Source organism: Peromyscus maniculatus, chromosome 7, assembly GCF_049852395.1.
Source record: "Peromyscus maniculatus bairdii isolate BWxNUB_F1_BW_parent chromosome 7, HU_Pman_BW_mat_3.1, whole genome shotgun sequence".
In the NCBI taxonomy this organism is placed as follows: domain Eukaryota; kingdom Metazoa; phylum Chordata; class Mammalia; order Rodentia; family Cricetidae; genus Peromyscus; species Peromyscus maniculatus.
The window spans coordinates 98,381,902-98,409,470 of record NC_134858.1 but is presented as its reverse complement, the minus strand read 5'-3'; the positions used below and the strand labels follow the sequence as shown (position 1 = coordinate 98,409,470).

At 36.2% G+C, this 27,569-nt stretch overlaps 1 protein-coding gene across 2 annotated transcripts in view; it reads right to left on the bottom strand.

The window, feature by feature from the left end:
• Stag1 (STAG1 cohesin complex component) overlaps positions 1-27,569 on the bottom strand; it is a 322,127-nt gene that overhangs the window by 237,031 nt on the left and 57,527 nt on the right. For both annotated transcript variants that reach the window (XM_076576916.1, XM_076576918.1), the window contains exons 2-3: positions 15,548-15,649; positions 9,133-9,235 (exon numbers count right to left, since the gene is read on the bottom strand). In XM_076576916.1, coding sequence (XP_076433031.1) covers positions 9,133-9,235; positions 15,548-15,576 — 132 coding nt within the window. In that variant the 5' untranslated portion in view covers positions 15,577-15,649. The remainder of the gene's footprint in view (positions 1-9,132; positions 9,236-15,547; positions 15,650-27,569) is intronic.

The following is a 27,569-nucleotide window of genomic DNA, read 5'->3' as shown; positions in this document are numbered from 1 at the left end:
GTTCAATTCCCAGCATCCACACTGTTTAGTCTATAACTCCAGATCCAGGGAATTCAATACCTCTGGCCTGTGTGGGCACCCACATTTATGTGCATACACACACATGCATAATTAAAAATAAATTTTTAGAAATTGGGAAATGGAACTAAACATGAGTTCTCAAAAGATGAAATACAACTAACTGAGAAACATTTAAAAATATATGTGTTGAGCATCTCTAGCTATCAGGTTAAAATGCAAATTAAACATCTTGAGATTTTTATCTTACCCCAATGAGAATGGCTAAGAACCAAAATACAATTGCTGGCAAAAAAGTGAAGAAAGAGGAACACTTATTCATTGATGGTCACAATGAGAACTGGCACAGTCTATAGAAATTGGTATGAAGGTTCCTCAAAGAGCTAGAAATAGATCTACAACATGATTCATCTATACCACTACTAGGCATATAACCAAAGGACTCTATATCCTACTATAAGGATAACTGCTTATCCATGTTTACTGATACTCTATTCACAACAGCTGGAAACAGAAACAGCCATCAGCTGATGTGTGAATAATGAAAAAAAGATACATTTAAACAGTGAAATATTATTCAGCTTTTAAGAAAAATGAAATTATACATGGAACTGAAAATTATCATTCTGAGTAAGGTGATCCTGACCCAGAAAGATAAATGTGTATTTTCTCTCATTTTTGGATGTTAGCATTGAATCTTCAGATAACTTACGTTACAATTGGAATACCCATAAAAGTCAGGAAATTAGTAGAGGCCAGGTGGGTTTAGGGGTGTGCTCAAGGAAGGGAGATGGAACAAAGTGGAATAAAAAGCATTAAAGAGGGATAATGGTACAGGAAGGGATTAAAGGAGAGGGGGATAGAAGGGCAGAGTAGATGACAGAAGACAGGAGGGATAACTAACACTAAAAACACATTGAAATTTTAATATGGAAACCTCTTACTGTAGAAGGTTCCTAAAATATGTACATATATAGTTTAAATAGAGTTACCTATAATAAGGCAATAACACCCCTACTATAGGCATCATGGGACAACAAATAAAAAGATCAGTGCTAGGAATGGGTTATCCTTTGGAGCTGTTGGCAAGTACATCCCCACAGACCCCCAAACATTACAGGCTACTGTCAATGTCCTTAATTATTGACAAGAACTTGACAATAAGATACTGCTGAAGAATACACTTCAATCCTAGGACATGGAGAAATCAAGCTGTTATTGACCTAGAAGTTTCATCCCTACTGGCTAGCTTTCACGGTGCTGGAAAGTGCTACCATAAACACTATTGGAGGAGAAAAGAAATCACCAGTCTTACCAAAGTGTGAACCCTGTTCACTACAAAAATGACCCAGCCTGGCAAGACATGCCCACTGATGGAATAATAACATGCACATAGCTCCACCAATTGAAATCGATAGCTGGCATCATTGTTAGGGCTAAGAACTTGAGGCTAGACAAGTCCTATTCTCTAGGGAAGAACCTACTAATAATACCCTGCTAAATGGACATAGTATTAAACCAACTCCTAATTATTTAATATTATATTCACATATTAATGCAAGACCTCATCAGAAGTGTTTATTTGTTTGTGTGTGTGTTTTTCCCTCTTTGGTAGCAGATGGCAATTAACACAAAGAACCACAACTGATCAAGGTGCAGAGAACAGGTATTACAGAATGTCAAGCCCCTTCACCCAAGGCTCAAAGACATTGGCAGACTACAGAGCAATATACTGTAAAAACTATACACGGTAGATGACTGCAAGGAAACAGTATTTTTTAGACATAGCAGGAAGTTGCATTTACAAATTTACAGCAGTTGAGACAGCATGAACAAAACCTGCAGAGAATTAAGCACATCACACACAAAAATCTATAATGGAAGTGGGCATGAAGTCCAGCCCCAAGTTAAGGAGCTACTGGTAGTTGACAGCTGCTGTGAGAGGTCAAGATAGTTTTCTTCAAGGGTACATTCCCTGGTAAATACACCACACTCCAATGAAAGCTACACATTCAAGAGTATATATGCATCATAAACTATACTTAATGAGTATATTTTTATTTTTTAAAGACACAAAGTTGGGTGAATAGGGAATTGAGGATGGTTATGGGAAGAGTTGGGGGAGAGGTGAATATGATCAAAATATACTATATGAGATTAAAAAAAAACTAATAAAAATGAGAAGAGAGCCGGGCGGTGGTGGCGCACGCCTTTAATCCCAGCACTCGGGAGGCAGAGCCAGGTGGATCTCTGTGAGTTCGAGGCCAGCCTGGACTACCAAGTAAGTCCCAGGAAAGGCGCAAAGCTACACAGAGAAACCCTGTCTCGAAAAACCAAAAAAAAAAAAAAAAAAAGAGAGAGAGAAGAGAAAATAAATACTATTTTATTCACATAATATCTAAAAACAAACTTAAAAAAATTAAAAGATCTCTATAACAAATATTATAAAATACTAGTAAATGAAAGTAAATAGATCACAGTGGAAATATATCCCATGTTCAAGAACTGAAGTAATACTGTAAAAATGTTTCCAGTAACCAACACAACCTAGATTCAAATCAATCCTTATCAAAATACCAATGATAATCCTAAAAGTTGAATGTTACCAGAAAAGACTCTAAATAGCAAGTGTAAACCTGAGAAAAAAGAAAAAAGTAGAAACATCAAAACCTAACTTCAAACACACTGCAAAGCTGTACTATCAAAGGGCACATTACTGGCTAAAAAACAGTGACATAGGACAATAGAACAAATCAAGAATCCAGAAATAATCAGTTTTTTAAACCATTAGATAGATGTATGTGTAGAAAAATGAAACTTTATTTCTTACCAGTTACAAAAATCTGGATTAACAGACTAAAATGTACAACCAAAAACTATTAACCTAGTAGAAAAAAAAAAATAGGAAAGACCTTGCAATAATAAGGATAAAGACTTCTTGGGAAAGATCTCTAAACCACATGTAACAAAACTACAAGAGACAAATGGGATCATATCAAGCTAAAATGCTTATATACAACAAAAGGAAACAATAGAGAGCAAAAAAGACCTCTCATCAAATGGAAAAAAATACTGCTAACTAGTTGTGGGATTGATACAATTATATAAGGAATTCAAAATGATCCAAACTAAAAATAAACATATGATAGAAATAAAGAAGGATATCAATAAATGTAGCTGGAGTTTTCCTGCCTAGCCCACAGTCAGGACAAATTTCTCTCTCCCGACAGTCCTGCAGCTGCTTAGACCCAACCAAGCAAAGACACAGAGACTTATATTGCTTACAAACTGTATGGCCATGGCAGGCTTCTTGTTATCTAGTTTTTCTATCTTAAATTAACCCATGTCTATTAGTCTATAAGTTGTCACATGGCTCGTGGCCTTTCAGTAACTTACATCTTGTTTGTCGTGGTGGCAGCTGGCAGCGTCTCTCTGACTCAGCCTTCCTGTTCTCAGAATTCTCTTTTCTGTTTGTCCCGCCTATACTTCCTGCCTGGCTACTGGCCAATCAGTATTTTATTTATTAACCAATCAGAGCAACACATTTAACATATAGAACATCCCATAGCACTTTCCCTTTTCCTTTTTAAAAAAGAAAGGTTTTGACTTTCACATAGTAAAATTACATATTAACAAAACAATTATCAAGCAAGAATTACAGTTACACTGTCTAGTCTATTTATAATATCTAGTCTATTTGTATTTGGCAAAATTAAAGAAGATATCTTATCTATCCTATATTTGTGAGTCTAAGATTTTATATCTAACATTTTTTTTATCATAACTAAGGAAAATTTTAACTATCTAGCTTTAACTACATCAAAGATCTCAGAAAGATATAATACCTGAGAAATGGGAGATGGACGCAAGCAACTTTTGGGAGTCTTGCAAGAGTAGACAGAGACAGCTGGCAGCCTGGACAGTCACCTAATGTTTCTTTGTAAAGTGGGGGCATCTGTCTTTAGCCCACAGGCCTAGAGTCTCTTAGTGACTTTTCTCTGTGTCCTGTAGAATGTCTGGCAGTTTCCTCTGCGAAGCAAGAATCTGAAGGACCATTTTGTCAAGCAAAGTTCAGTGGTCACCTTTCAATGGGTCCTGTATGTCCAGTTGATCAAACAGTCCAGGAAAGAACAGTTTCTTGCCCAAATGGCTATTTTTGCCAAGGTGAAGATAAACTCCATATGGAGTGTCTTTGATACCCATCCTCCTCTCTGAAGTAAATCAGTGCTGCCAGGAGCAGACATATCTCATTGACCAGAAAGCCTAAATTTTTTAAACATTTTAAATGCCATATTCTGTAGGTCTTTAAAGTGTTTAAAGATTACCTACCTAATTAAATTATATCTATGTATACCTAGAAAACAACATGACTGGAAGTTTGACTATCATAGAAGACTAATTATTAATCTGCATTTCTTAATTATCCATTACAATTTAAATGAGTTACATAAACATAATACCTCAAATGAGAATAGAAATATATATACAGTATAACAAAATTAACTTTAAACTTGTATCAATAAAATAAAATCCATAACAATGTGAAACATTTTAACAAGTTGCTCTTTAAAAGTAGATTTAATAATCTACCCTTTTATCCTATCTTATCTATATCAAATAAACAATAGGTAAATGAAAATATACTATGACTGATCAACAGGGAAATGCAATAAAAAAATACCATCTCACCCCAATGAGGACATCTGCTACCATGAAGATAACAAAACAAAACAAAACAAAACAACCAATGCTAGTGAAGATAAAGAGAATGGGGAATTCTCATATACTACTGAAGGAATGTAGAATAGCCATTATCAAGACAGTATAGAAGGTTCTTACAAAATTGAACTAGAAATGCTATATGGACCAGCAATCTCATTTCTAGATATATATTCCAAAAATAAGAAATTAGTACATTCAAAACACATCTACAATACTCCTATGTTTATTACTTGTAATAAGTCAAGATATGCAACCACCTTAGACATCTACTAACATACAAGAAAATGTGGTAGGTATACCACATAAAAAGCACAGAATCCTGCCATTTATGACAATAAGAATGAACCTGGAGTACTACTCTACCAAGTTAAGGAAAACCAAACACACACACACGCGCGCGCGCGCGCGCACACACACACACACACACACACACACACACACACACACACACTCACACACACACAGCAGCTAATACATATCTGCAGAAGCATAGGGTGGAGGTGCATAATACAGAGAAGTTAATTAACAAGCAATAAATTACAATTAGAAAGATTGTGTTCTATAACACAGTAGGATGGCTATGGTTAACAATTAATTTATAATTAAAATAGAACTTTGAACATGTGTTATGTCTAATATGAATACATATACTAATGATTTTGATTTAATCACTCCATATTGTGTATATGCAAACACATTTTCGGGCTCAGTGGAAAATCTTCTTGCCAGGAAGGTGTGAGGAGCAGAATCTGATCCCCAGAACCCATGTAATAGTAAGTAGGTGGCTGTCTCTAATTCCAACCTCAGAAAGCTGAGATAACAGGCTGACGTGTGTGTGTGTGTGTGTGTGTGTGTGTGTGTGTGTGTGTGTGTGTGTTTGGTTTTCCTTAACTTGGTGAGTAGTACACACATGTACACACGTACACACACAAGCTCTGGGTTCAAGTGAAAGACTAGGCCTCAATGAATATGGTGGAAGATTCTTGATGTGAATTTCGGGCACACATGTACCACACAGATACACATGTACAAACAAGCACCAACATACAAATAAACATGTTCATTCACACAATGTACACAAATCACACCGACATACAAAAAGAAAGTGTCATATTCCCCATAAACATGTAAGGTTATTATATACCAATTAATGTTTTGAAAAAGAAATAAAATGGGCTGGCAAGAAGTCTCAGCAGGTAAAGCAAACAAACAAACAAACAAACAAACCTTTCTTTTAAGCCTGACCTCTGAATTTCATTCCTGGAACCCCGACAGTAGAAGGAGAGAAATGACTACTGTAATTTGACTTCTGACCTCCACAGACATGCTTATATGCATACATAAAAGAGCACACCCATGTGCGTGCAAACACACCTACATACAAATTTTAAAAAATTAAACAACAAAAAACCACCAGAAATAATGGAAAATGTAATGAATAAACTAGTTTTTTAAAAGTGTATCAACCAAAATTTGAGACCATTCAAAACAGAGATGGCTGATAGAAAATGTCTTATCATTCCTGAAAATAAGTTATCTTTGATATAATTCAAATAGTATCATTCAAATAACCAGAGAATAAATCCGACTTATTTACCTATGAGATTGTATAGTAGCAGTTCCATAAAAACTCCAGTCATATATGGCACAACAAAAGAATAAATCATCTAAATATACAAAATTTTTAAATTACAAAAAGCATATTGCAGAGGCTTAGCTGTATACACATCAAAATTAAATTAATACTGCAAAATAATTATCTTGAAGGAAAATGACACAAGCAGTCTTTAATCTGAAACTTTTTCATTGGAGAACAAATTTCCATGAATCCCAGAGAAGCAAGGCAACCTGCCTGTATTCTCGAAAAATTCACAGGGTAGCATGCATGAGAAACTGAAACAACCTCACACTAATTACGAGGTTCTTCCACTCTTCTCAAAATGTTTGTATAAGGAAAGCTATAGGAACGAACACTTCTTCAAATGAACAAGAATTAGAAAGATTACAGTGCATGTCTTTCTCCACAATTTTTGCCCTTTAAATAAAGGTCATACAGTTACAAAGTATACAGCAAGTGGAAGCAAGGCCACAGTCAAATGAAAGACACCTTCTCCCATGTTTTGTTATAAGGTCGGCCCTAAAATAATAATTCTGGTAAAAGAGATATAACAACTACATTCAAAAAGTCATGTTCACTAACTCACTAAGAAAGACCTACCTATATTCCAACATATACAAGTGATTAAACACTGTGGTGCTGCTTTGAATAAGAATGGCCTTCATGGGCTCAATATATTGGAATGCTTAGTCATCACAGAATGGCACTAGAGAAGGGTTAAGAGGTATAGCCTTGTTTGGAGTAGGTCTGGCCTTACTGGAAGAAGTTTGTCACTGGAGGAAGAGTTTGAGTTTTCAAAGGTCCAGGCAAGGCCCAGGGGTCTATCTTCTCGGGCTGCCTGGAAATCAGGATGTAGAACTCTCAGCTATGTTTCCAGCACCATGTCTGCCTATGTGCCACCACACTTCCCACCATAATGATAATGGACCAAACTTCCAAACTGCAAGCCAGCCCCAATTAAATGCTTTCTTTCATACGAGTTGCCTTGGTCATGATCTCTCTTCACAGCAATAGAACACTGACTAAGACAAACATCATAACCATAAATTATAATGGGTGGATTCTATTTGCATTATGAGTATACCCAACACACTGTATTTCTAAAATTTATACCAGCTATGAAATGATTATAAACTGTAAAAAAACTTGAGGATAATATTATCTTAAGAGTGATGATACTAAGTGAGGGAGATTTCCTTATGTGTTTGCTTTTGTAATTACGATATTTTATATTTTTGCTTTCACTTATTACAAGCTGTAAGTTGATTCCTAAGGCTAGTCACAAAAACCCTTATTTTTCCTCACTTTCCCCTCTTGGACCTAGCAAATAAAGAAAAATTTAAAAAGTGTATTACCCATCTTGCCCAAAAGAATCTCCTAAGATCCTCCTAACACAGAACATTCTTGCTCCAGACGCTAGAGAGGAATGCCATACAAAGAAAGGACAAGAAGAATGCTAATGCATACAAGTCTTGCTGAGTTCCCCATTCGATTTACAGACACTATGAGGGTGTTTCCACAATATGCCAAAAGAACAGGGTTCAAAGGGATTCCATATAGCTGAATAGGATAAAGTTCCTAGAGGATGACACAAATTAATTGGCACTGAATGTCTTTAACCCTTCTCCCATACTTTGCCCCATCTATTTCTCTCTTTAGCGGCAATACTGATAACAGACTGTTAAAATAGTTTCCCTAAACTCTGTGAGGTATTCAACTAAATTTATCAAATCCAAAGGGTAGGTTGGGAGAATCTCATACATGCAGTTGGTCAAAGGCATGGGGAAAACAAACAGGGAGGACTTGAGAAGGACATTGGAGGCGGGGTGGGGAGTGGGAGATAAAAATATTGGAGACTGAGAACTAAACATTGACATCAGACACCATCAACAAAGTAAACCACCTTACACAACACCTAGATGGTAATTAATGCTACCCAGTGATGGCTTGTTTTTGATGGGGAGAAAGCCTCATCACACCTTTTGATAATAAAAAAAAAAAAAGCTTTCTATGCTGATTGTGAAATGAGAAGATAGGACAGTTGGTTTAAATACAAAGACACACCAACTGAAATGGTTACAGAAGGAATAATGTCTAGATTGACCTTAAAAAATATCATAGGTGGAGAAATGAAACAAGACTAGTCATACTGGATAATTTTTGAAGCTCAGTAATGAAAACATAGGAAAGCTTATTCTACTTATGTCTTCTATAAAGAAAGCTAGGATTTTTCATGAGATCTTTCATAAGAAGAAAAACATTAGTACAATAGCAAATCAGATCATAGATGAATGAGAACAGTAAATCTTGATATATTGTTACTATCTTTCAAAGTTTATTATGCTTAAATAGTAACTGAAACTCATAGATTTTATAAAGATACCCCTCAAAGTAAGGTCACTTTGAACTCTTCTAAACTGTCAACTCATGAATTATTAAGACTCTTTATTAAAACGTGCCTCAAGCTTTAAAATATTATTATTAAAATTCACATTTAGGAGCTACAAAAAAAAAGTTAAATTAGAAAAGCAGTATGTCTTAAGTGAACTTTATTCAACATTTCCTTTGTGCTTTCAAGTATAGACAACAAAGGTACGACAAATTTCCCTTCTTTGACACTACTAAGCCAAAGCAAAGTTCCCATGAATCTCTGTTGTATCAATGGAATAAAAACCATAAAATATTAACAGCATTAATACTAGAACTGACAAACAACTCCTACCAAGCTTATTTATGGGAAAGCAATGAAGCACAAAGACAAATATAATACATACTGGAGGCCGGCCAGGACGACCCCTTTTTCGTTTTCCTTTGACCTCTGTTTCTTCAAGTTCGCTGCCAGCATCAGAATGGGCAGTAGTTTCATTAGTTGAATCCCTAGAAAATGCCAGATTATTGTAGTGAACAAATTAAGAAAATAAATACAATGCAGTTTAGTTCGACTATTTCCCTTACCTAGGATCACTGACAGCAGCAGTTAATATTTCTATTTTCATAAACTTCAGTAAACCAAAATACACACACCCCTTATCTACTGTCACATAGCAACGAATAAAATTTATCCCTAAAATAAAAAGGAATAAATTAATGTGGAAATGACAGCTGCTCTATAAAATATAAAATATGAGTGCAAGACTAATTCTTCAGGATTAAAGGATGGCTTGAGAGGAATTTATAAAATCATGGAGGGCAGTACACTAGTAAATGCTTATCATTTGGCTCTTTAAAAGAATAGCATCACCCCTCACCATCAACATGGGAGAGCTGGTTCCACCCCTTGCCTGAGGAGGATGGTCCCAGTGACCTTGACTAAGCAACTCAGCTACCATCTAGGCACACTTTTAGGGTTTTGAATTGGTCCACCCCCAAATCTACCCCATCTATGAGCACATGAAGGGACTGTTCCTGTGAAACCATAGCCACGGGATATCCATGAATTCTGGCAACAGCATGATATCCAAGAGGAGTTTTGATGAGGGTCCAGTATTGATGGTGTACCTGAAGCCAGAAGCCTGGAACCTAACCAACAACTCATTACACAATGAACATTTGCAAATAAAGCTGTTTGGACACGAGTACACTGCATGATATACAGCAGCCCAGTGCCACTAAGACAAATGAAAAGGTGATGGAGAGGTGGCAAAGACAGGGGAGTGAAGTGGATTTTTGTTTGTTTTGCTTTTTAGTTGTTGTTTTGTTTTAATTAATATTTTTGTTTGTGCTTTTAATTTTGCTTTCAGAGGGCACTACAAGGGTACAGAAAGGGTGGGCCTGGGAGGTGAGTGAGATTGGGGGGCATGATAGAAAATTCCCAAAGAATCTATAAAAATTATGTTTAAAAAAGAAAAAAAAAGAGCATCTGAAGCTGGGTGGTGGTGGCAGCACACACCTTTAATCCCAGCACTCAGGAGGCAGAGACAGGCGGATCTCTGTGAGTCTGAGGACTTCCTGGTCTACAAAGCAAGTTCCAGGACAGCCAGAGCAACATAGAGAAACCCTTGCGGGGAGGGAGGGCAGTCCCTGAAAGATCCATAGCACAAAAATGATGAATAATAATTAAAAATACAATCCTCTTCATTGTTAATTCCATGCAGCCAACTAAAGGTCACAAAATAGCTATTTTTGTCAAACTCTATTAGTGTTCTTTTTAATGAATAAGATTAGAGCAATGAAAAAGACACCTGTAAGAACTCTGCTTGGTAGTCAATGCTCTGAGTGACTTCTTTGCTGAGTCCGATAATAGTTTTCAATACTGGAGGAGTATTGACAACTTTGAAAGCTATTGAAACTGACTACCCGAAGAAACTTAAGTTTAATCCACATTAGTAACAATTTATCATTCTCTTAAATGTACAATTAACAAATGAAATCATTACATGTAGCATTTGCTAGTTTTCAAGGTATAGTCTCCCTATAACCAATTTCAAACCATCAACATGCAATCAATAGAAAGTGATAAACAGCACACAATTAAAACTATTTCCAAATATAGGAAAAAAGAAAATCCATTTATACCACATACGTAGGGTAAAAATAACAACCTCAACGTAACAACAATAAATGTTTAAATTGCAAAATAGTGCATTTTGAACATTTTATCTTAATGTTATTTATTTCATTTACTTTTGTTTCTGTTTTTCGAGACAGGGTTTCTCTGTGTAGCTTTGGAGCCTGTCCTGGAACTCGCTCTGTAGCCCAGGCTGGCCTTGAACTCACAGAGATCTGCCTGCCTCTGCCTCCAGAGTGCTGGGATTAAAGGCTTGCGCCACCACTGCCCAGCTCATGTACTTTTTTTTACTGCATATATATACACATATGTGTATGTGTGTGTATGTGTGTGTGTTATACATGCATGTATGTTCACCCCACAGTACTCTTGTCTGTGAATACCTGTATTTAACCTCTAAGCCATCATCCCAGACACTGATTTACTTCATTTTAAGTTTAAATAATTTAACTTTCTATAATTGGCTGTATTGTACTAAATTGGCTTACAGAATTCATATATATTCTAGGCTATGATTCTGACTAAACAACACAGCACTAAATTCTACCTCAACAACACTTTAACAAGAAGGATGAACACCCAATAGTAAGTCCAACTCAGAAACTTCTCAATTTGCTTCATTAATAGTCTTCTTAGTCTTGGTTCCCTCTTTGTATTGATTCCTTCCTTAAAGTTCAATTCTTAATGTGTGTTATTTTGCCATTTTTATTGCATTACATTCCTTTGGAGATCTAACACATAATGTGCAGCTTCTATATAAATAATTTTAATGCCTTAACAGAACACTTGACCACATTCCAGATCTTTTATTCAAGATTATTAACTTGCATGAGTGAAATGCTTCTTTACAATGCTCTAAGTGCTTTAAAATACTTCTTTAAAAGCCACCTCAAATTCACTAAATATCACAACTCAAATGAAGCCCAATGAGACTTTCTTCTAGATCTTTGTTTACAGAAAAGATATTAGTCAACTTATTTTCAGTTAGTGCACATTAAAATTAATATAAAATTTAGTATCTTCAGGATTATCCTATTATTCAGAATCATAAAATTTTATTACTCCATCGTACCTCCTACAAACACGAATTTTTCAGTATAACAGTCTCTTACCAGAAAGCATGAATGTGGGGGGAAGGGGAAGGATCTGGCGGGAGTTGGGGAGGAAAAATAAAAATAGTGGTCTCACATTTGTTCCATTTTACTACCATGATCATTAAAAAGGGGGGGAAACACCTCACTTCATCTCCAATCTCTATCCTCTCCCCTGTGCAAGCTCTTCTACACATTCCCATGTGTACACAAGTCTATACACCACTGCTAGTGACATTCTCACATCACACTGCTCACCACTACTTCCAAATCTCCAAAGGCAATCTGGTACTTGAAATATGCCAGATATATTTCGAATATAAATACTGTTGTGAAGAATAATTAGGGGTTAGTAGGCTTTTTCTTAAAAGACACGTAGTAACTTTTAAGACTTGTCTATCTTCAAGTGTACCACTAGACTCTGGCACATCTAACACATCTTGCTAGTGTTGGTCTTTCTATTCCTGTAATTACTACACTGTATTCACAGTTATTTTTTAATTATGTGTACCTTATGTCCTCTTCACCCTGAAACCTCTGTTGTTCCCCCACAGCTAGAGGAGAAGAGGGATACAATTCTTAACATAACTTGGAGGTCTCTTATGATTGCTAGTTCTCTCTACTCACAAGCCTACTTTCATGTACCTCAATTCTCAAACATAAAAACAAAATTTAGAGGAGAAAGGCTTTGTATCAGATGTCTCAATATACCATGCTTCCTCCTACCTAAGGGTCTCTAAAAATCCCATTTCCTCAGTCTAGAACTCCCTTCTTCCACCAAGCACACCTCCACTTCAAACCTCAGTTCAACTATCTTTTTCTTAGAAAATTTATTAAACAAGTCTAGGACTGGTGCTCAGTAGTAGAATGCTTATCTAGCATGTGTGAGGATCTAAGTTCACTTCCCAGTACTGCCTAACCCCTAAATTGTTAAATTTTTCCTAATAAAGCCAACATTTCCTTCATAGCCTCAATAACTATGTATTTGTGGTTAGTTCATTAATACTATAAATGTAATGACAACAAGGCATGAGTCTGTTCTACATACTATATCTATCCAGAGCTAGGCCATTACAGAATATAAATATATAGTAACAGATAATCTTTGACATTGCTTAATAATTAACAACACTAAGAATAGACAAATTCATCAGCAATTACAGTATATAAGTAAGTTAAGAATACAGTATAGTTAGTCTGTATGGTAGCCTATTCTCTCTTTCCTATTCTCTCACTATTCAATCACTATTACTACACAAATAAAAATTTAAGAGGAGAATTGGGGAAACAGAAAGAAGGGGGGAGAGACACTGCAGCCACCGCCAGGACAAGCAGCATGTGAAGACGCTGGGAAGCCACCAGCCACGTGACAAGGTATAGATTTATAAAAATGGGTTAATTTAAGATAAAAGAACAGTTAACAAGAAGCCTGCCATGGCCATACAGTTTATAAGTGATATAAGCGTCTGAGTGATTATTTTATAAGTGGATTGTGGGACTGCGGGGCTTGGGGAACCTAGAGAGAAGCCCTCCAACAACAGGATTACAATCATTTTGCATTATAAGATGGGTCTGGGCATGTGGAGGCAGAAGAATAATTCTGTGATTTGAGTGTCTTCCAACATCTTATATCTTAAAGATGTGGTGAACATCCTATGGCACTAACGAGAAACAGTGGGACCTTTAAGAAGTGAAGCCTAATAGAGGCATATCGATGAAGGGGATTCTGGGACTGCATTCCCTTTCCCTTTCTGTTTCCCAGCCATGATGAAGTAAGCAGAATGCTTTACCCTGTACCCCCTTACTATGATACCATAGGCATAAAGGTCACATAGGCAATGAGGTCAACTGATCCCAAGTAAAATCTTTGAAATTGGACATGGGGGAAAAATCCTTCTAAATTGATTGATTCAGGCATTTTTGTCATTGATACAAAGTTACCACAATAGGATACATAACTGGACATATGAGTAGATTAAGCAAAAATAATAAAGTAAATAAAACCACAAAGATCACAGACAAGTATATACTCTCAAAAGGTTTATTAATCTCAACAAAGAATATGCTCTCCAGTTGGCTTGTTCAACCAAAGCTAATTCACCCAGCTCTCAGATTACGATGCAGTGCCCATAAACATATTACAGATTTACAATTTTGTGGAATTTTTCAGTAACAACGTATAATCCCTAACACTAAATATTAATTCTACAATCTCTTTAACTACAAATATATTCAAATAAGCCTGTTTCAAATTTTATCAAGTATTAATGTGAGGGCCTGTTTAATATCCAGTAAATATGCTACAAGCAAGGCATACAACAATATGATAGAAAAGCTTATTTATTTTAGGAAGTGGTAAGGAACATTATGTGAAATACAATGCTAGGGAAAAAATGAAAAATTAAAGAGCACAGGGGAACATCTATCTTAATTTTAAAGATCCATAGATGTTGTACATAAATAGATAGGAAGCAGGATGAGTGAGAACAAGAGTTCTTAAGAACAAAGCAAAGAAATAAAAGACTATGCAGGGACCTCAGAATCCAGTATGTCCAAAATAAGGAGTAAAGAGGAATAGAGCAAGTACATAGAAAATAATTAAATTTTATCTTCTGTAGTTCACAAATTTTATAAAGTATTATTGATCTGTCAAACAAGAAAATGCACATGAAAAGCTTTGTGTCTTAAAGCTTCCACGAGAGCAACCAGAAGACTATCTCATGGAAAAGACATTTGTAACTAAACTATAATCAAAGAAATAACTGTTTAAGCTGATAATCCTTTTATTGTAGCTAAATTACCATTATCCAATAGATCAAAGCATAAGGATCCTCAATGTACATCTTGATGCAAATGATAAAAGAAACAATATCTGTGTATGCCTGTGACATTTTCTAGAAATTGAATAATAATCTCAAACTCCAAGTCTATCCAACGAATACAAATCTAATGATGTATCACACTCACACAACAACTGATATTTCCTGAGATTCTTCTATAAACCAGAAAGCCTCAGCAATCACAATCTTAATATAAAAGAAGGAATCTTAATGAAAGAAATTAATTAAAATAAGTATACAGAAAAAGTACAATATAGGACAAAGGCAAAGATAGATAGATAGATAGATAGATAGATAGATAGATAGATAGATAGATAGATAGATAGATAGATAGATAAACACATACATACATACATACATACATACATACATACATACATACATACATACATACATAGTGAGACCAAATATCTTGGGCTTTGCAAACAATACAGTTACTATCATAGCATATACCACAAATAAACTGGAATCAGTATCTAGGAAATAAGTACAGCTCTGATCCAATTTAATTGCTAAAATAGCATGCCACATGAAGGTTATAATGGCTGACTCCAGATATAATAACATTAATATCTGCTTTGTTCAATGTCAATAAACATGCTGGCATTCCAATGTCATGGATGGTCAGAGTAATCACATTAGATTTCAAATATATTGTCTCAATAACAGAACACATTTGATATATCTCATCACAAACCTGTGATGTTATACTCATAATTCTTTAAAAGGAAAATAAAATAATAATACTTACTGCAACACTGGTAACTCTGAAGTTATCATTGCTGGAGAGGTTATTCCACAATACAGAAATTTCTATATAATTCTACCTTGTTATGCAATCTCAAAGGCACACCTGTTAATTTAAAAAAAAAGAATTATTTATAAATAAAATGAATATATCATGATATATCAATCAACAGCAACGATGACCACACTAATAGATGACCAAAGTAGTTAAAAATCTTACATTCACAGAGAAGCTTAGACAAGGATGTTTATTATACCTTTGTGGTGGTATTGTGTTCCCCAAAATATTGTGTACCCTCATAAACTTATCTGGGGTCAGAGAACAGAAAAGCCACTAGATATAGAGGCCAGAAAATGGTGGCACACACGCCTTTAATCCTATCACTCGGGAGGCAGAGATCCATCTGGATCTCTGTGAGTTTAAAGTCACACTGGAAACAGCCAGGCATGGTGACTCACGCCTTTAATCCCAAGAAGTGAGCCTTTAATCCCAGGAAGTGAGGGCAGAATGCAGAAAGGTATATAAGGTGTGAAAACCAGGAACTAGGCTGGTTAAGCTTTTAGGCTTTGGAGCAGCACAGTGTAGCTGAGAGGCATCCAGTCTGAGGAAACAGGATCAGCTGAGAAACTGTTGAGGTGAGGCTTGTTCTGTTTCTCTGATCTTCCAGTATTCACCCCAATATCTGGCTTTAGGTTTGATTTTATTAATATGACCTTCTAACAATTCGTGCTACATACCTTTATTCCTAAGTACTCAAACATGGAAGCAACTGAGAAGTTTTTTAGAAGGTAACAAGCTCAGTACCCTAATATTATTTGATGTGGGAAGTAATTGATCCACCAAGTTATGAAATGAAATGAACAAAAAGAAGCCACCCAAAAAGGCTGCATTATTACAGAACTCTGGTTGTGTAACATTGTTGAGAAGGTAAAACTATGGTGACTGATGACTGTCAGAAACTCGGGGGTGCCGATGGAATGAACAGGCAGAGCACACAGTGATTTTAGTGTAATGAAACATTTCTAAATAGTGGATAAGTACCATGTACATTTGTCGAAATCCATGTGACATTTAATATCAACATAATGAAGAAAGAACAGGCTGTGGATGTTAATGGCAAACATCATACAACCGAATCGACAGTTTTTAGAAGTGTGCCACTCTGAGGTGACACATGTAGGGAAAGGGAAGCATGCATAGGCATAAGGTACCTAACAGTAGTTTCCTGTACTTTCCCACAAATTCACTGTAAACCTAACATTGTTCTGAAAAAAAAAAGTCTGACTAAAAAAAGAACAAACACACAAGACTAAGAACAAGACAGAGAGTCAGGCGGTGGTGGTGCACACCTTTAATCCCAGCACTCGGAAGGCATAGGCAGGTGGATCTCTGTGAGTTCAAGGCCAGCCTGGGCTACAGAGCAAGATCCAGGACAGAAATCCTAAAAAAAAAAAAAGAAAGAAAGAAAAGAAGGAAAGAAGGAAGGAAAGAAGGGAGGGAGGGAGGGAGGGAGGGAGGGAGGGAGGGAGGGCAAGATAGAGTAGTCACAAGAGACCATAATACAAAAGCAAACAGAATAATAAGCCTATAACTGAAGTCCCCAGACAAGGTTAAGGAAATGTTAACAGATAACACAGTAGAGAACTTTTAAAAACAATGCTTGCTTTCTTTGTTTCTTTTTTTTGTTGTTGTTTGTTTTTTTGTTTTGTGTTGTCTTGTTTTTTGGGGACAGTGTTTCTCTGTGTAGTGCTGGCTGGCATCGAACTTGGAGAGATCCTCCTGCCTCTGCCTCCTGAGTGCTGGGATTAAAGGTGTGTGCCACCAGTGGACTGGTAGTTTTAGAAAAATGTTAAAAGCAGAAAACTTCCAAGCAAAATATTCCAAAGTATAAAATTTGCTTGAAAGGCTAAGTAAAGGGGCTGGAGAGATGACTCAGAGGTTAAGAACACTGGCTGTTCTTCCAGAGGTCCTGAGTTCAATTCCCAGCACCCATATGGTAGCTCAAAACCATTTGTAATGAGATCTGGCTCCCTCTTCTGGCCTGCAGGGATACAAGCCAACAGAACACTGTATACATAATAAATAAATAAATCTTTTTTAAAAAAAAAACTAACTAAAGAAAAATCTTAAGAGGAAGCTAAATGTACAAGACAACATGACATACCAAATAGGAGAGATAGGAATTATAGCAGATTTCTTGATGGAAGCTATATAAGCCTGAAGATAATAGAACATTTTTAAAATTCTGACAGAAAGTAGTTTAACCTGACTTATAAACTAAAAAACAAAAATAGAAGAGCAACAACATAGAAAGTGGCAGAATGAGGAACATCAAAAATATCAACTCCCCTATAAAGTAATTCTTTAGTTAGTTAGCAAAACTGATCAACCCTGTCACAAAAACAAAAACAAACAAACAAAAAAGCCAGCTTTTACAGAAATCTTGAATCTCATAAACACAAGAAAAGGTACCTAACAAAGAAAAAAACCCTTCTAAATTTAGTTTTTAAGAATAATGTACTTTGTTTACCTGTCTAGTATCCCTGACCCCTCAACTAGTTCGTCAATGGGAACACCAGAACCATTTCTTGGTGTGGTTGCAGGTGTAAAGAGAAAAAACAAAAGAATCTTGTTCTCAAAAATGGTAGGTATGTATTTTGAAGAGCTTCCTATACCTGGTATCTGTTGAAAGGATTTAAATATATCGGAAATAGCTGCATGGGACAAGATAGGACCCAGCTTCTTAAACTATGGCTTATAACTCCATCTGGTAGTCACACAACTGAATGTAGGGTTGTAAAATATTTGGCAACAGTTGAAAAGTTTCTGAATACTCAATGACCAAAAATTAATTCAAAATCAAGCATACAATAAATCTGAGGGATTTCTGTCAGCATGTGCCCATGTTTGTACTGTATAACTTCAATGAAGCCTTGATCCGGAACACATACAATATACACACTTTGTAATGGACTGCCATCATGGCATGCAATGCCAACACTATCTCAAACAACTATGATGGTATTTTATTTGTACTGAAATGTGATTTTCATTGTATGTTAATAAATAAAGTTGCCTGGGGGTCAGAGCTATTAGAGCCATAGCAAGAGCATGGTGGTGGCGGCGGCGGCGGCGGCGGCGGCGGCGGCGGCGGCGGCAGCAGCAGCAGCAGCAGCAGCAGCAGCAGCAGCAGCGGCACACGCCTTTAATCCCAGCACTTGGTAGAAGAGCTGTGTGTTCAAGAATACAGCCAGCATTGGAGACATACGCCTTTAAGACCTGGAGGGCTGTACTTACAGGCAGTGACAAGGCAGTCATGTGTTTGGGTTTACAACCAATGAGAAGGCAGAACAGAAAGACTATTTAAAGACATATACACAGGAAGTAGCTCTCTTTCAGGGAGGTAGCTCTGACCTCTTGGCTTTTTCTTTTACATTGGTTCTGTGTTTCTTATTTTAATAAGACAGTTGGTTACATCTACAACTTTGCTCAAACGCTAGACTATAATTGTTATGAACTGCATTATTTTTTTACCATACATAACAGTATTTTGTACTCATACAAAAACCTAATAGTTTAAAGAAAACAGACATTTAATCTTTTCCTACCATCATTTCTCAGCATAAATATCAAATCAGTGTATCTTCAGCTTGAATTATGTCTGAATTTGAAAATTTGCTCCATGAGTTGCTGATTTGAATTTAATATTAAAAGTCATTAATTGAATTTTGGCTTTGGATTAAGGCAGAATTTCCAACTACTTTTTAAATGGCCCTGAACATCCTGTATTCTGTACTACATATTCCTGTGAAGTTGATTTCTCATCACTGATAATTATAAAAGTAGAATATCCATTAACTCTAAAAACATAAAAGATGCTCTAATCCCAGAATCAGAATTTCAGCTAAGCTTTGATTCATCATATAAAAATAAAGATCCATCTCATCACATGAACTTAATTTTCTATTTAAAAATGGTAAAAGTTTATATATACAAAAAATTTTAACACATTTCTTTATAATTTATTATCAACAAATGTTTGATTTATATGACTATCTTACATACCAATAAATTTTCTTAGAAAAAATTAGACAGCTGGTGATAGTGGCACATGCCGTTAATTCCAGTACTTAAGAGGCAGAGGCATGGTCTACAAAGCAAGTCCCAGGACATCCTGAGCTATTACACAGAGAAACCCTGTCTTGAAAAACGAGAGAGAGAGAGAGAGAGAGAGAGAGAGAGAGAGAGAGAGAGAAAAGGAAAGAGAGAGACAGACAGACAAGGCAACTGAAAAAAGTTCAAAGAGCCACAGTCTCTGAAAAAAGCAGCAGATATGGCCAGAGCTGTGTGCCAATAGACTTGCATCTCTGGATAATTGCTAAAGCTTATGCTAGTAAAATGTGAAGATAAAAGCAGACCCCCAAATAAACAGGGCAAAGAAAGAATACCTAGGCTAATTTTTTATTTTGGTTTCGGTTCTTTAGTGAAACCAATTATATTACTTATTTAGTTATCAAGATTAACATTTGATCACATAAAAGAAAGACAATTTTTGTTTTAAACAGCTTAAGAAAAATAAACAGGTATAGCCCTCAATAGACAACATCATCAACAAAATCATACAAGGGACAGGGGTAATTCACAGAATTAAAATATATTTAAGATGTCTAGTTTTCAATGAAAACCATCATAAGACACACACACACACACACATACACACACACACAGTATATACTCTATATATGAATGGGTGGCCCATTTTCATAAAAAAAAAAATTCATCCTTAAAGAATCTCAGACATTCTACATAAGAGACAAACATTCCAAACATTTTCAGAAGACACAGAAAAACAAATAAAAAAAAATACTTGGAGACTTAATGACAGAAAAATTGCAAATGTCAGTAAAAACAGAATTTTAAACAACCAAAATGGTCAATGAACACATTGTAGGACAAACAGTCAGAGAAATAATCAAACTGACAAAAGTCAGGGAGAATCTTCAAAGAACTGAAAAAGAAAGAACTCTTAATATATAACAAATCTTGAATAAGAATAGCAGCCCTATTTGTCATATTAATCATTAAGTCAGGATTACTGATATGGGTCAATGGGTAAAAACAAAAAGTTACTGTATTTTAGATTTATAACTCCAGGGTTTTTTTTTTGTTGTTGTTGTTGTTGTTTTTGGATGACCAGTGACTGATAGAACCATCAAAGTAATGTTTTCTTGCAATGTCTTTAGCTTGATAATCAGATATAGTCAGTTTAAAACAGTATTAGTTTTTGTATCCCAAATTTAAAAATCTATTTTAGTTAACATTGTAAAGACATAGGAAGCTAAACAAAACTCACCAATCTTTATATATTTATGAAGCAATGCTTAATGAATACAAAGGGGTTAGAGAGCTAGTTTCAGTAAGTTTAATGTGGATAATTTATTCACCTTTGTTAAAAAGGAATGATGTTTTTATTGTTTAAAGGTGGGAAGTGACAGGTAAGGTAATTCTGTTTTAAGATCTTTGCAAAGATTTATGCAAGGCATCCTGCTTTTTCACAGAATGTCTTAGTTGTCTTGTTAACAGAATAATTGCTGTGATTTTTTAAAATGAATTAAACTCTCTGTGGGCAGATAATTTTTTTCCATTGCATTCACTGTTATAATCATCATAAATGAAACTTCTTAAACATCTTCTGAATAAAAAACTAAACATGCTACTCATGAGAGAAATGTGAATCAAAATTACCATAGCTCATTTTAGTGAGAATAGCTACCCCCCCAAAAAAAGAAAGAAGTGCTAGTAAAGATGTGAAGAGTGGAAAGAATGTGGTGGAGCTGTAAATTAGTATAGTAATGGAAAACTACAGTGCACACACATACAAGAATTAAAAACCAAATTGCTACACAATCTAGCCATCCTACTGAGTACATATCCAAAGGAAATGAAATTAGTATGCCAAAAAGATATCTAAACTCAATTAACCTAATTGTCCATAAATAGAGGTGTCAATATAGAAAATGTGGTATGCCTACACCATGCACAGTAGGGTAACTATAGTTAACAGTAATGTACTGAACATTTCAAAATGGCTTGAAGGATTTTGAATGTTATCACCATAATAAAACTATAATTGCTTAAGGTGATGGATATGTTAATTACCCTGATTTGCTAATATGTGCATCAAAACATCATGCCCTATAAACACATTTTTGCAGTTGTGTGTTAGTACACTTTGAAATAAAAGACAGCTGAGAGATGCTTTCCCAGTAATTGTGGGAGTAGCTAAATCAATGGCAATCAAAGATCAAGTAGAGTTTGCAGAGTGGTTAAAGCAAGGGCTGAGACAAGAGAGTTCTATCAAAATGGAGGAGGAAAATTTTAGAAAATGTTCCACATGTGACTTTATACACACATACCACTCCACAATCCAAGAATGGAATCAGACTAAATAATACTGAAAGCAAAAAAGACAGGTCTAAAGAATATTTCCCAAAGCTTTAGATAACTAATCTCTAAAAATGCATCTCCACAACAGCTTCTCAATTTCTTACTCAAAATGTTGCCTGCACAGCATATCTGATCTTAGAGTATTTATGAACATTCATACTCTAGCTGCACTTTTCTTTCTCTTTCCACACTCTTAAAGTTTTCTTAGAGACTTCATCACCAAATACATGGCACCAAAACCTTAACGTTTTCCTACCTTCTCAGCTATCGCTGACCCTCTCCCATTACTCTGCTCTTAAGTATTTTAACACTATGTTTCTCTAACAAATCCCCTTCTATCTTCCTTCCCTGTGTGTGCACATACTGCTTCATCCCTACAGTAGTTTTATGAGAAATGTCCCCATAGGTTCACATATCTGAACACTCAGTCCCCAGTTGATGGTACTGTCTGGGGAGGTTATGGAACCTTTAGGAGTTGGAGCCTGGCAGTAAGAAATATGTCTCCAGAGGCTGGCTTTGAGGTTATAGCCTCTCCCTACTTTCTAGTTCACTCTCTCTGTTTTGTTGGGTTGTTTTTTTTTTTTTTGGGGGGGGGGGTGTTGTTGTTGTTGTTGTTGAAGAAATGTTAACTCAGTTTCCTGCTCCTGTTGCCATGCCTGTCAGTTGCTGTCATGGCTTCCCTCTGCAATGATGAATTATTACCCCTCTGAAATGATAAGCCAAGATAAACTCTTTCTTCTGCAAGCTGCTTTTGGTTTTGGTGTTTCATCACTGGGGGGGGGGGGGATATGTAACTATTAAAATCTACATGCACATCATTATATTAGGAGCAAATGAAAAGCTCTAGTCTTACTCAAATATAAGTGGCATTAAATCTCAAACTTAGGTTTCACAAATCTTGTACATACATCCTATAACACTTTCCCATGCTTTTCCTTATAATGTATTTTTTATTTCATAAACAATAAATACCATAAATTACATTCAATTCCTTCTCTTTTAATAATTATATATTTTTAATTGTGGACTTGTTTTTAAAGTAATTTTAGGTTCATAAAAATTTGTACATAGTTTTAGGGATTTCTTTACAGTTCTCTAAAAAGTTGTATGAATCTTTAGGGAGAACTTCTATTCCTAAAAATTACAATGTTAGTACCTAACACCTAGAAAGGGAGCGTTATAATCAGCAAAGAGAAAACTAAATGACATAGGCTGAGATATAATACAATGTAAAGCACTTTCTTACACAAACAATGCCCTGGGTTTGATCCAAGGAACACTCACACAACTATTAATATATGTTACCATGCAATTTAGGTTATAATACCAGTAAGAGAGAAAATTGGTTAATTGGTTATTAAGTTTGTTTTTAATGATCCTGTAAACGCAACCACTTTCTCATCTTTACAGCTAGTTATGTGACTATTATAAAAGTTATCCTGGGAACTGGAAAGACGGCTCAGCAGTTAAGAACACTAGTTATTCTTCCAAAGAATCTAGGTTCAGTTCCCTGCATCCACATGGTGACTCATAGCTGTCTATAACTCCAGTCAGAGGGGGATTAGATACCCTCTTTTGACTTCTGTGGGCACCAGACATGCATGCGGTGCACAGACATACATGCAGGCAAAACACTCATGCACATAAAATTTAAAACTTAATCATTTAAGCTGGGCATGGTGGCACACATCTTTAATCCCAGGACTTGGGAAGCAGAAACAGGTGGATCTCTGAGTTTGAAGTCAACCTGGTCTACATAAAGAGTTCCAGGAAAGCCAGGACTACATAATGAGACCCTGTCTTGGAAAAAGGGGAGAGGAGTGGAGGAGAGGGGAGGGGAGAAAAACATGTGACTGTGGCTATATCTACAAAATATTCCCACACATTCAGGCAACACTGCAGAAGATGGTTTTGCAAGCTTTTTCTCATTCGTGGGAATAAACAATAAGCAAAGTGTTAGTTGAAACAATTTCAGGTTGTAAAAAAATGTTAATGTTGGGTAATAAACTACTTTAAAAGGATAGTCTCACTTTCTAAGGAGTGACATTTGAGCTAAGTCTTGGAGGACATGTAAGTAAAATGGCCAAAAAAGAGATGGACTATTTTTTACAATGAAAGGAAAGTATTAGTTTACTTGAGCAAGAAAGCCATATGGCAAAAGTGCAGCGTGGACACTTTTAAGGCCTGCTAATTTTGAAATTATGAGACAAACTTCAGGGATTACTACTGGTTTTACTTATTTTTATTTTACTTAGCATGCCTGCTGCTCACACACACCTGTGAATATGCCATGTGCAAGTGTGGAGGTAGAGGACAATTTAGGGAGTCAGTTCTCTCATTCCACCCTGAATTCCTGGGATGGAACTCAAGTTATGAGGCTTCCACTTTTACCTGCTTAGTCATCTCCTTGGCCTGAATCCTTTGTTTAGAAACAATTTTATTAAACTATTTCAACTTTACTAGGCAATTTAAATTTGTATAGACCAGTAACAAACTGAATTTACTGATTACACCTAAAGTTATATAAGACAAAGTGAACCAAAATTAGCCCAGTATAAGCAAAGTCAAGATAAGCTCCTGCAACAGTATGAAGCTGTAGTGATACTATAGTTGTGTATATACTATTAAATAATATGTTCCACAATTAAAAGAAAATTGGGAGATAGATCTTTAAACAAAGCTAACATCATTGTGATATTCTCCCAATAAAAGGCTTTTCAGAATGTCAAGGGATTTTGAAACTCAATGTAGAAGAAAAGTTATATAAAGCATATGTATATATTTCCCAAAACAACCAGTTTCATCTTGGCTCACTGGAGCATCATGTCTGCCAGCTGCCTAAGGCAATCACCTTGATTAAATATATACTACAAGAGGCCTCTGATCAGGTTTGTACTATTTTGTTTCTCTAGTGGGTCCCAGTACTAAGCTCACTTCACTACCATTGAGAACATAAAAATTCATGGAATTAGTGAATGTGCAAAATTACTGTACTAGTAAATACAAAATTCACGAATATGAACTCTAACGTAGAGCTTGTGCAATACCTATGTATAAAATTATAGTTTAATACAACTATTAGGTTTAATGGGGACATATATTAAGGGTGAGTTCATTGAGTTCATTTCTCACATTTCAATTCTTACAAATATGCAGTGCTTTTAACACGTGAATGTGTATACACAAACACACACACACACACACACACACACACACACACACACATACACACACACACATGAATACATACACAGACACTCATTCAGGTCATTGCCTATGCCTTCCTCACAGCACTTTTTTTCCCAGTAAGTCAGCAAATGAATGATCACTTTAACTTCCTTATTAAGCCTTGGTCATCCTACATTGCCTGTCATGTAAAAGTAAAAGCCTTTATCAATCCCACATTTTTCTTTAACAACTAGTTTGCAATATTATAAAAATAATTGGAGCCTGAAAACTGATACCACTACAAATGTCAGTCTAACTTTTCAAGCCTTCAGTATGACTTCAGAAAATAAAGTATCCTCTTGTTTTGTTCTTGTTCCATGTCCCTGTAACTTAATTATCTCAATCTCCTCTACCTCCTTCCCTAAGCAGGCAGAACCACTGTTGACACCTTAAAAGATACGGAGACTGTTAATGCCCTACCATTGCTAAGCATAGCTTGTATTCTGCTCTGACCTTTCTCATTCCCACTGATTGAAGAAAAATACACATATACATTATTTAAACCAAATTCTCCACCAACACTCCTGTTAGAAAGTATCTAGGAAATATTTCAAAACATTAAGGAATTATTGAAGGAGTTTTTCCTGTTTCCTAAAATTATCATTAACAGACGCACTAATCAGCTTTATATCACTATTACAAAATAACTGAGATAAAGCCAGACATGGTAGCACATATCTATAATCCTATCACTAAAAAGACTGAAACAGGAAGGGGTACAAGTTCTTGGCTAGTATAGGCTACTATGTAGAGATCCTGACTAAGAAAAAATGAATTTTAAAAATAAGATAAACTACTAAAGAAGAAAAGATTTGTTGTGCTTTACAATTTCAGGTTTTAGTTCATGGCAAACTGTTTATGGGCCTATGATAAGATAGCAAATACAGCATGACAGCAAATAGAAAGAACATGAGCAAGAGGCTGAGGACAAGAACACCCTTCAAAGGCAGGTGTGCTGGCTAGTTTTATGTCAACTTGACACAAACTGAGTTCTCTGAGAGGAGGAAACCCCAATTGAGAAAATGCCTCCATAAGATCTGGCTGTAGGGAAGCCTATTAGAGCACTTTCTTAATTAGTGATGGATGTGGGAGGGCCCAGCCCATTGTTTGTGGGGCCACCCCTGGCCTTGTGGAAATGGGTTCTTAAGAAAACAGGCTGGGGAAGCCAGCCAGTAAGCAGCACTTCTCCACAGCCTCTGCATCAACTCCTGCCTCCAGGTTCCTAGTTGGCTTGAATTCCTCCCCTGTCTTCAATGACAACATGATGTGGAAGCATAGGCCAAATAAAGTGTTTCCTCCCCCAAGTTACTTGGTCATTGTATGTACCCACAACAATAGTAACCCTAATAAGACAGCAGTTTTTCTCTAGTCATTCAATCCCACCAACTAGCCCTTTCTACCAAATAGCACATTCAGCTGGCTCAATCATAACCCAATCACATCACAACCATTTCACCAGCAACAAACCAAAGAAATAACACAAGATTTTTTAGAGAGACATTTCATTTCCCAACTATAACATACCAATACTTTTATCCAAAAGATGCCATGGATTTGCTTCAAATGCATACAGTATAAAAAGTATGTAAGCAAACAGTGATTAGCCATGAGTTTGCAACTGTTAAAGCTTGATTTTAAAAGTACATCAAAAACATGTTTGTGGGGCCAGGCGGTGGTGGCGCACGCCTTTAATCCCAGCACACAGGGAGGCAGAGGCAGGCGGATCTCTGTGAGTTCGAGGCCAGCCTGGTCTCCAAAGCAAGTTCCAGGAAAGGCGCAAAGCTACACAGAGAAACCCTGGGGGGGGGGGGGGTCTGGACATGTTTGTGGGCTGGGGAAATGACTCAGACAATGAAGTGCTTGCCAAACAAACACAAGGACTTCAGTTAGACACCCACCATTCATTCATTCGCTCGTTCCTTCCTTCCTTCTTTCTTTTGTTAATCATGGGAGCAGGGTAATGAGTACAAGTGTCTACAGAGTCCAGAGTCTAGTCCCCTGGAACTGCAGTTACACCCCACGTGGTTCAGGGAACTGAACTTGTATCCTTTGAAAAAACAGTATACAGTCTTTAATAACAACTGAGTCATCTCTTGGGTCTCCAACCTCTAACCCCTATATTAAAAGCAGGTATAGTAGCCACAGCAGGTACAGGGGCATACAAACAGGCAGATCCTCAGAGCTCATTGGCTATCCAGCCTATCAGGATCAAGGGATTCCAGATGAAGTGAGAGATCCTATCTCAAAAATGTAAGGTGATCAAAGGGACACTTGACACTGACCTCTGATCTTCACAAACATACACATGCATATATCCATACAATAATTATGCCTAAAATTTTCCTTCATA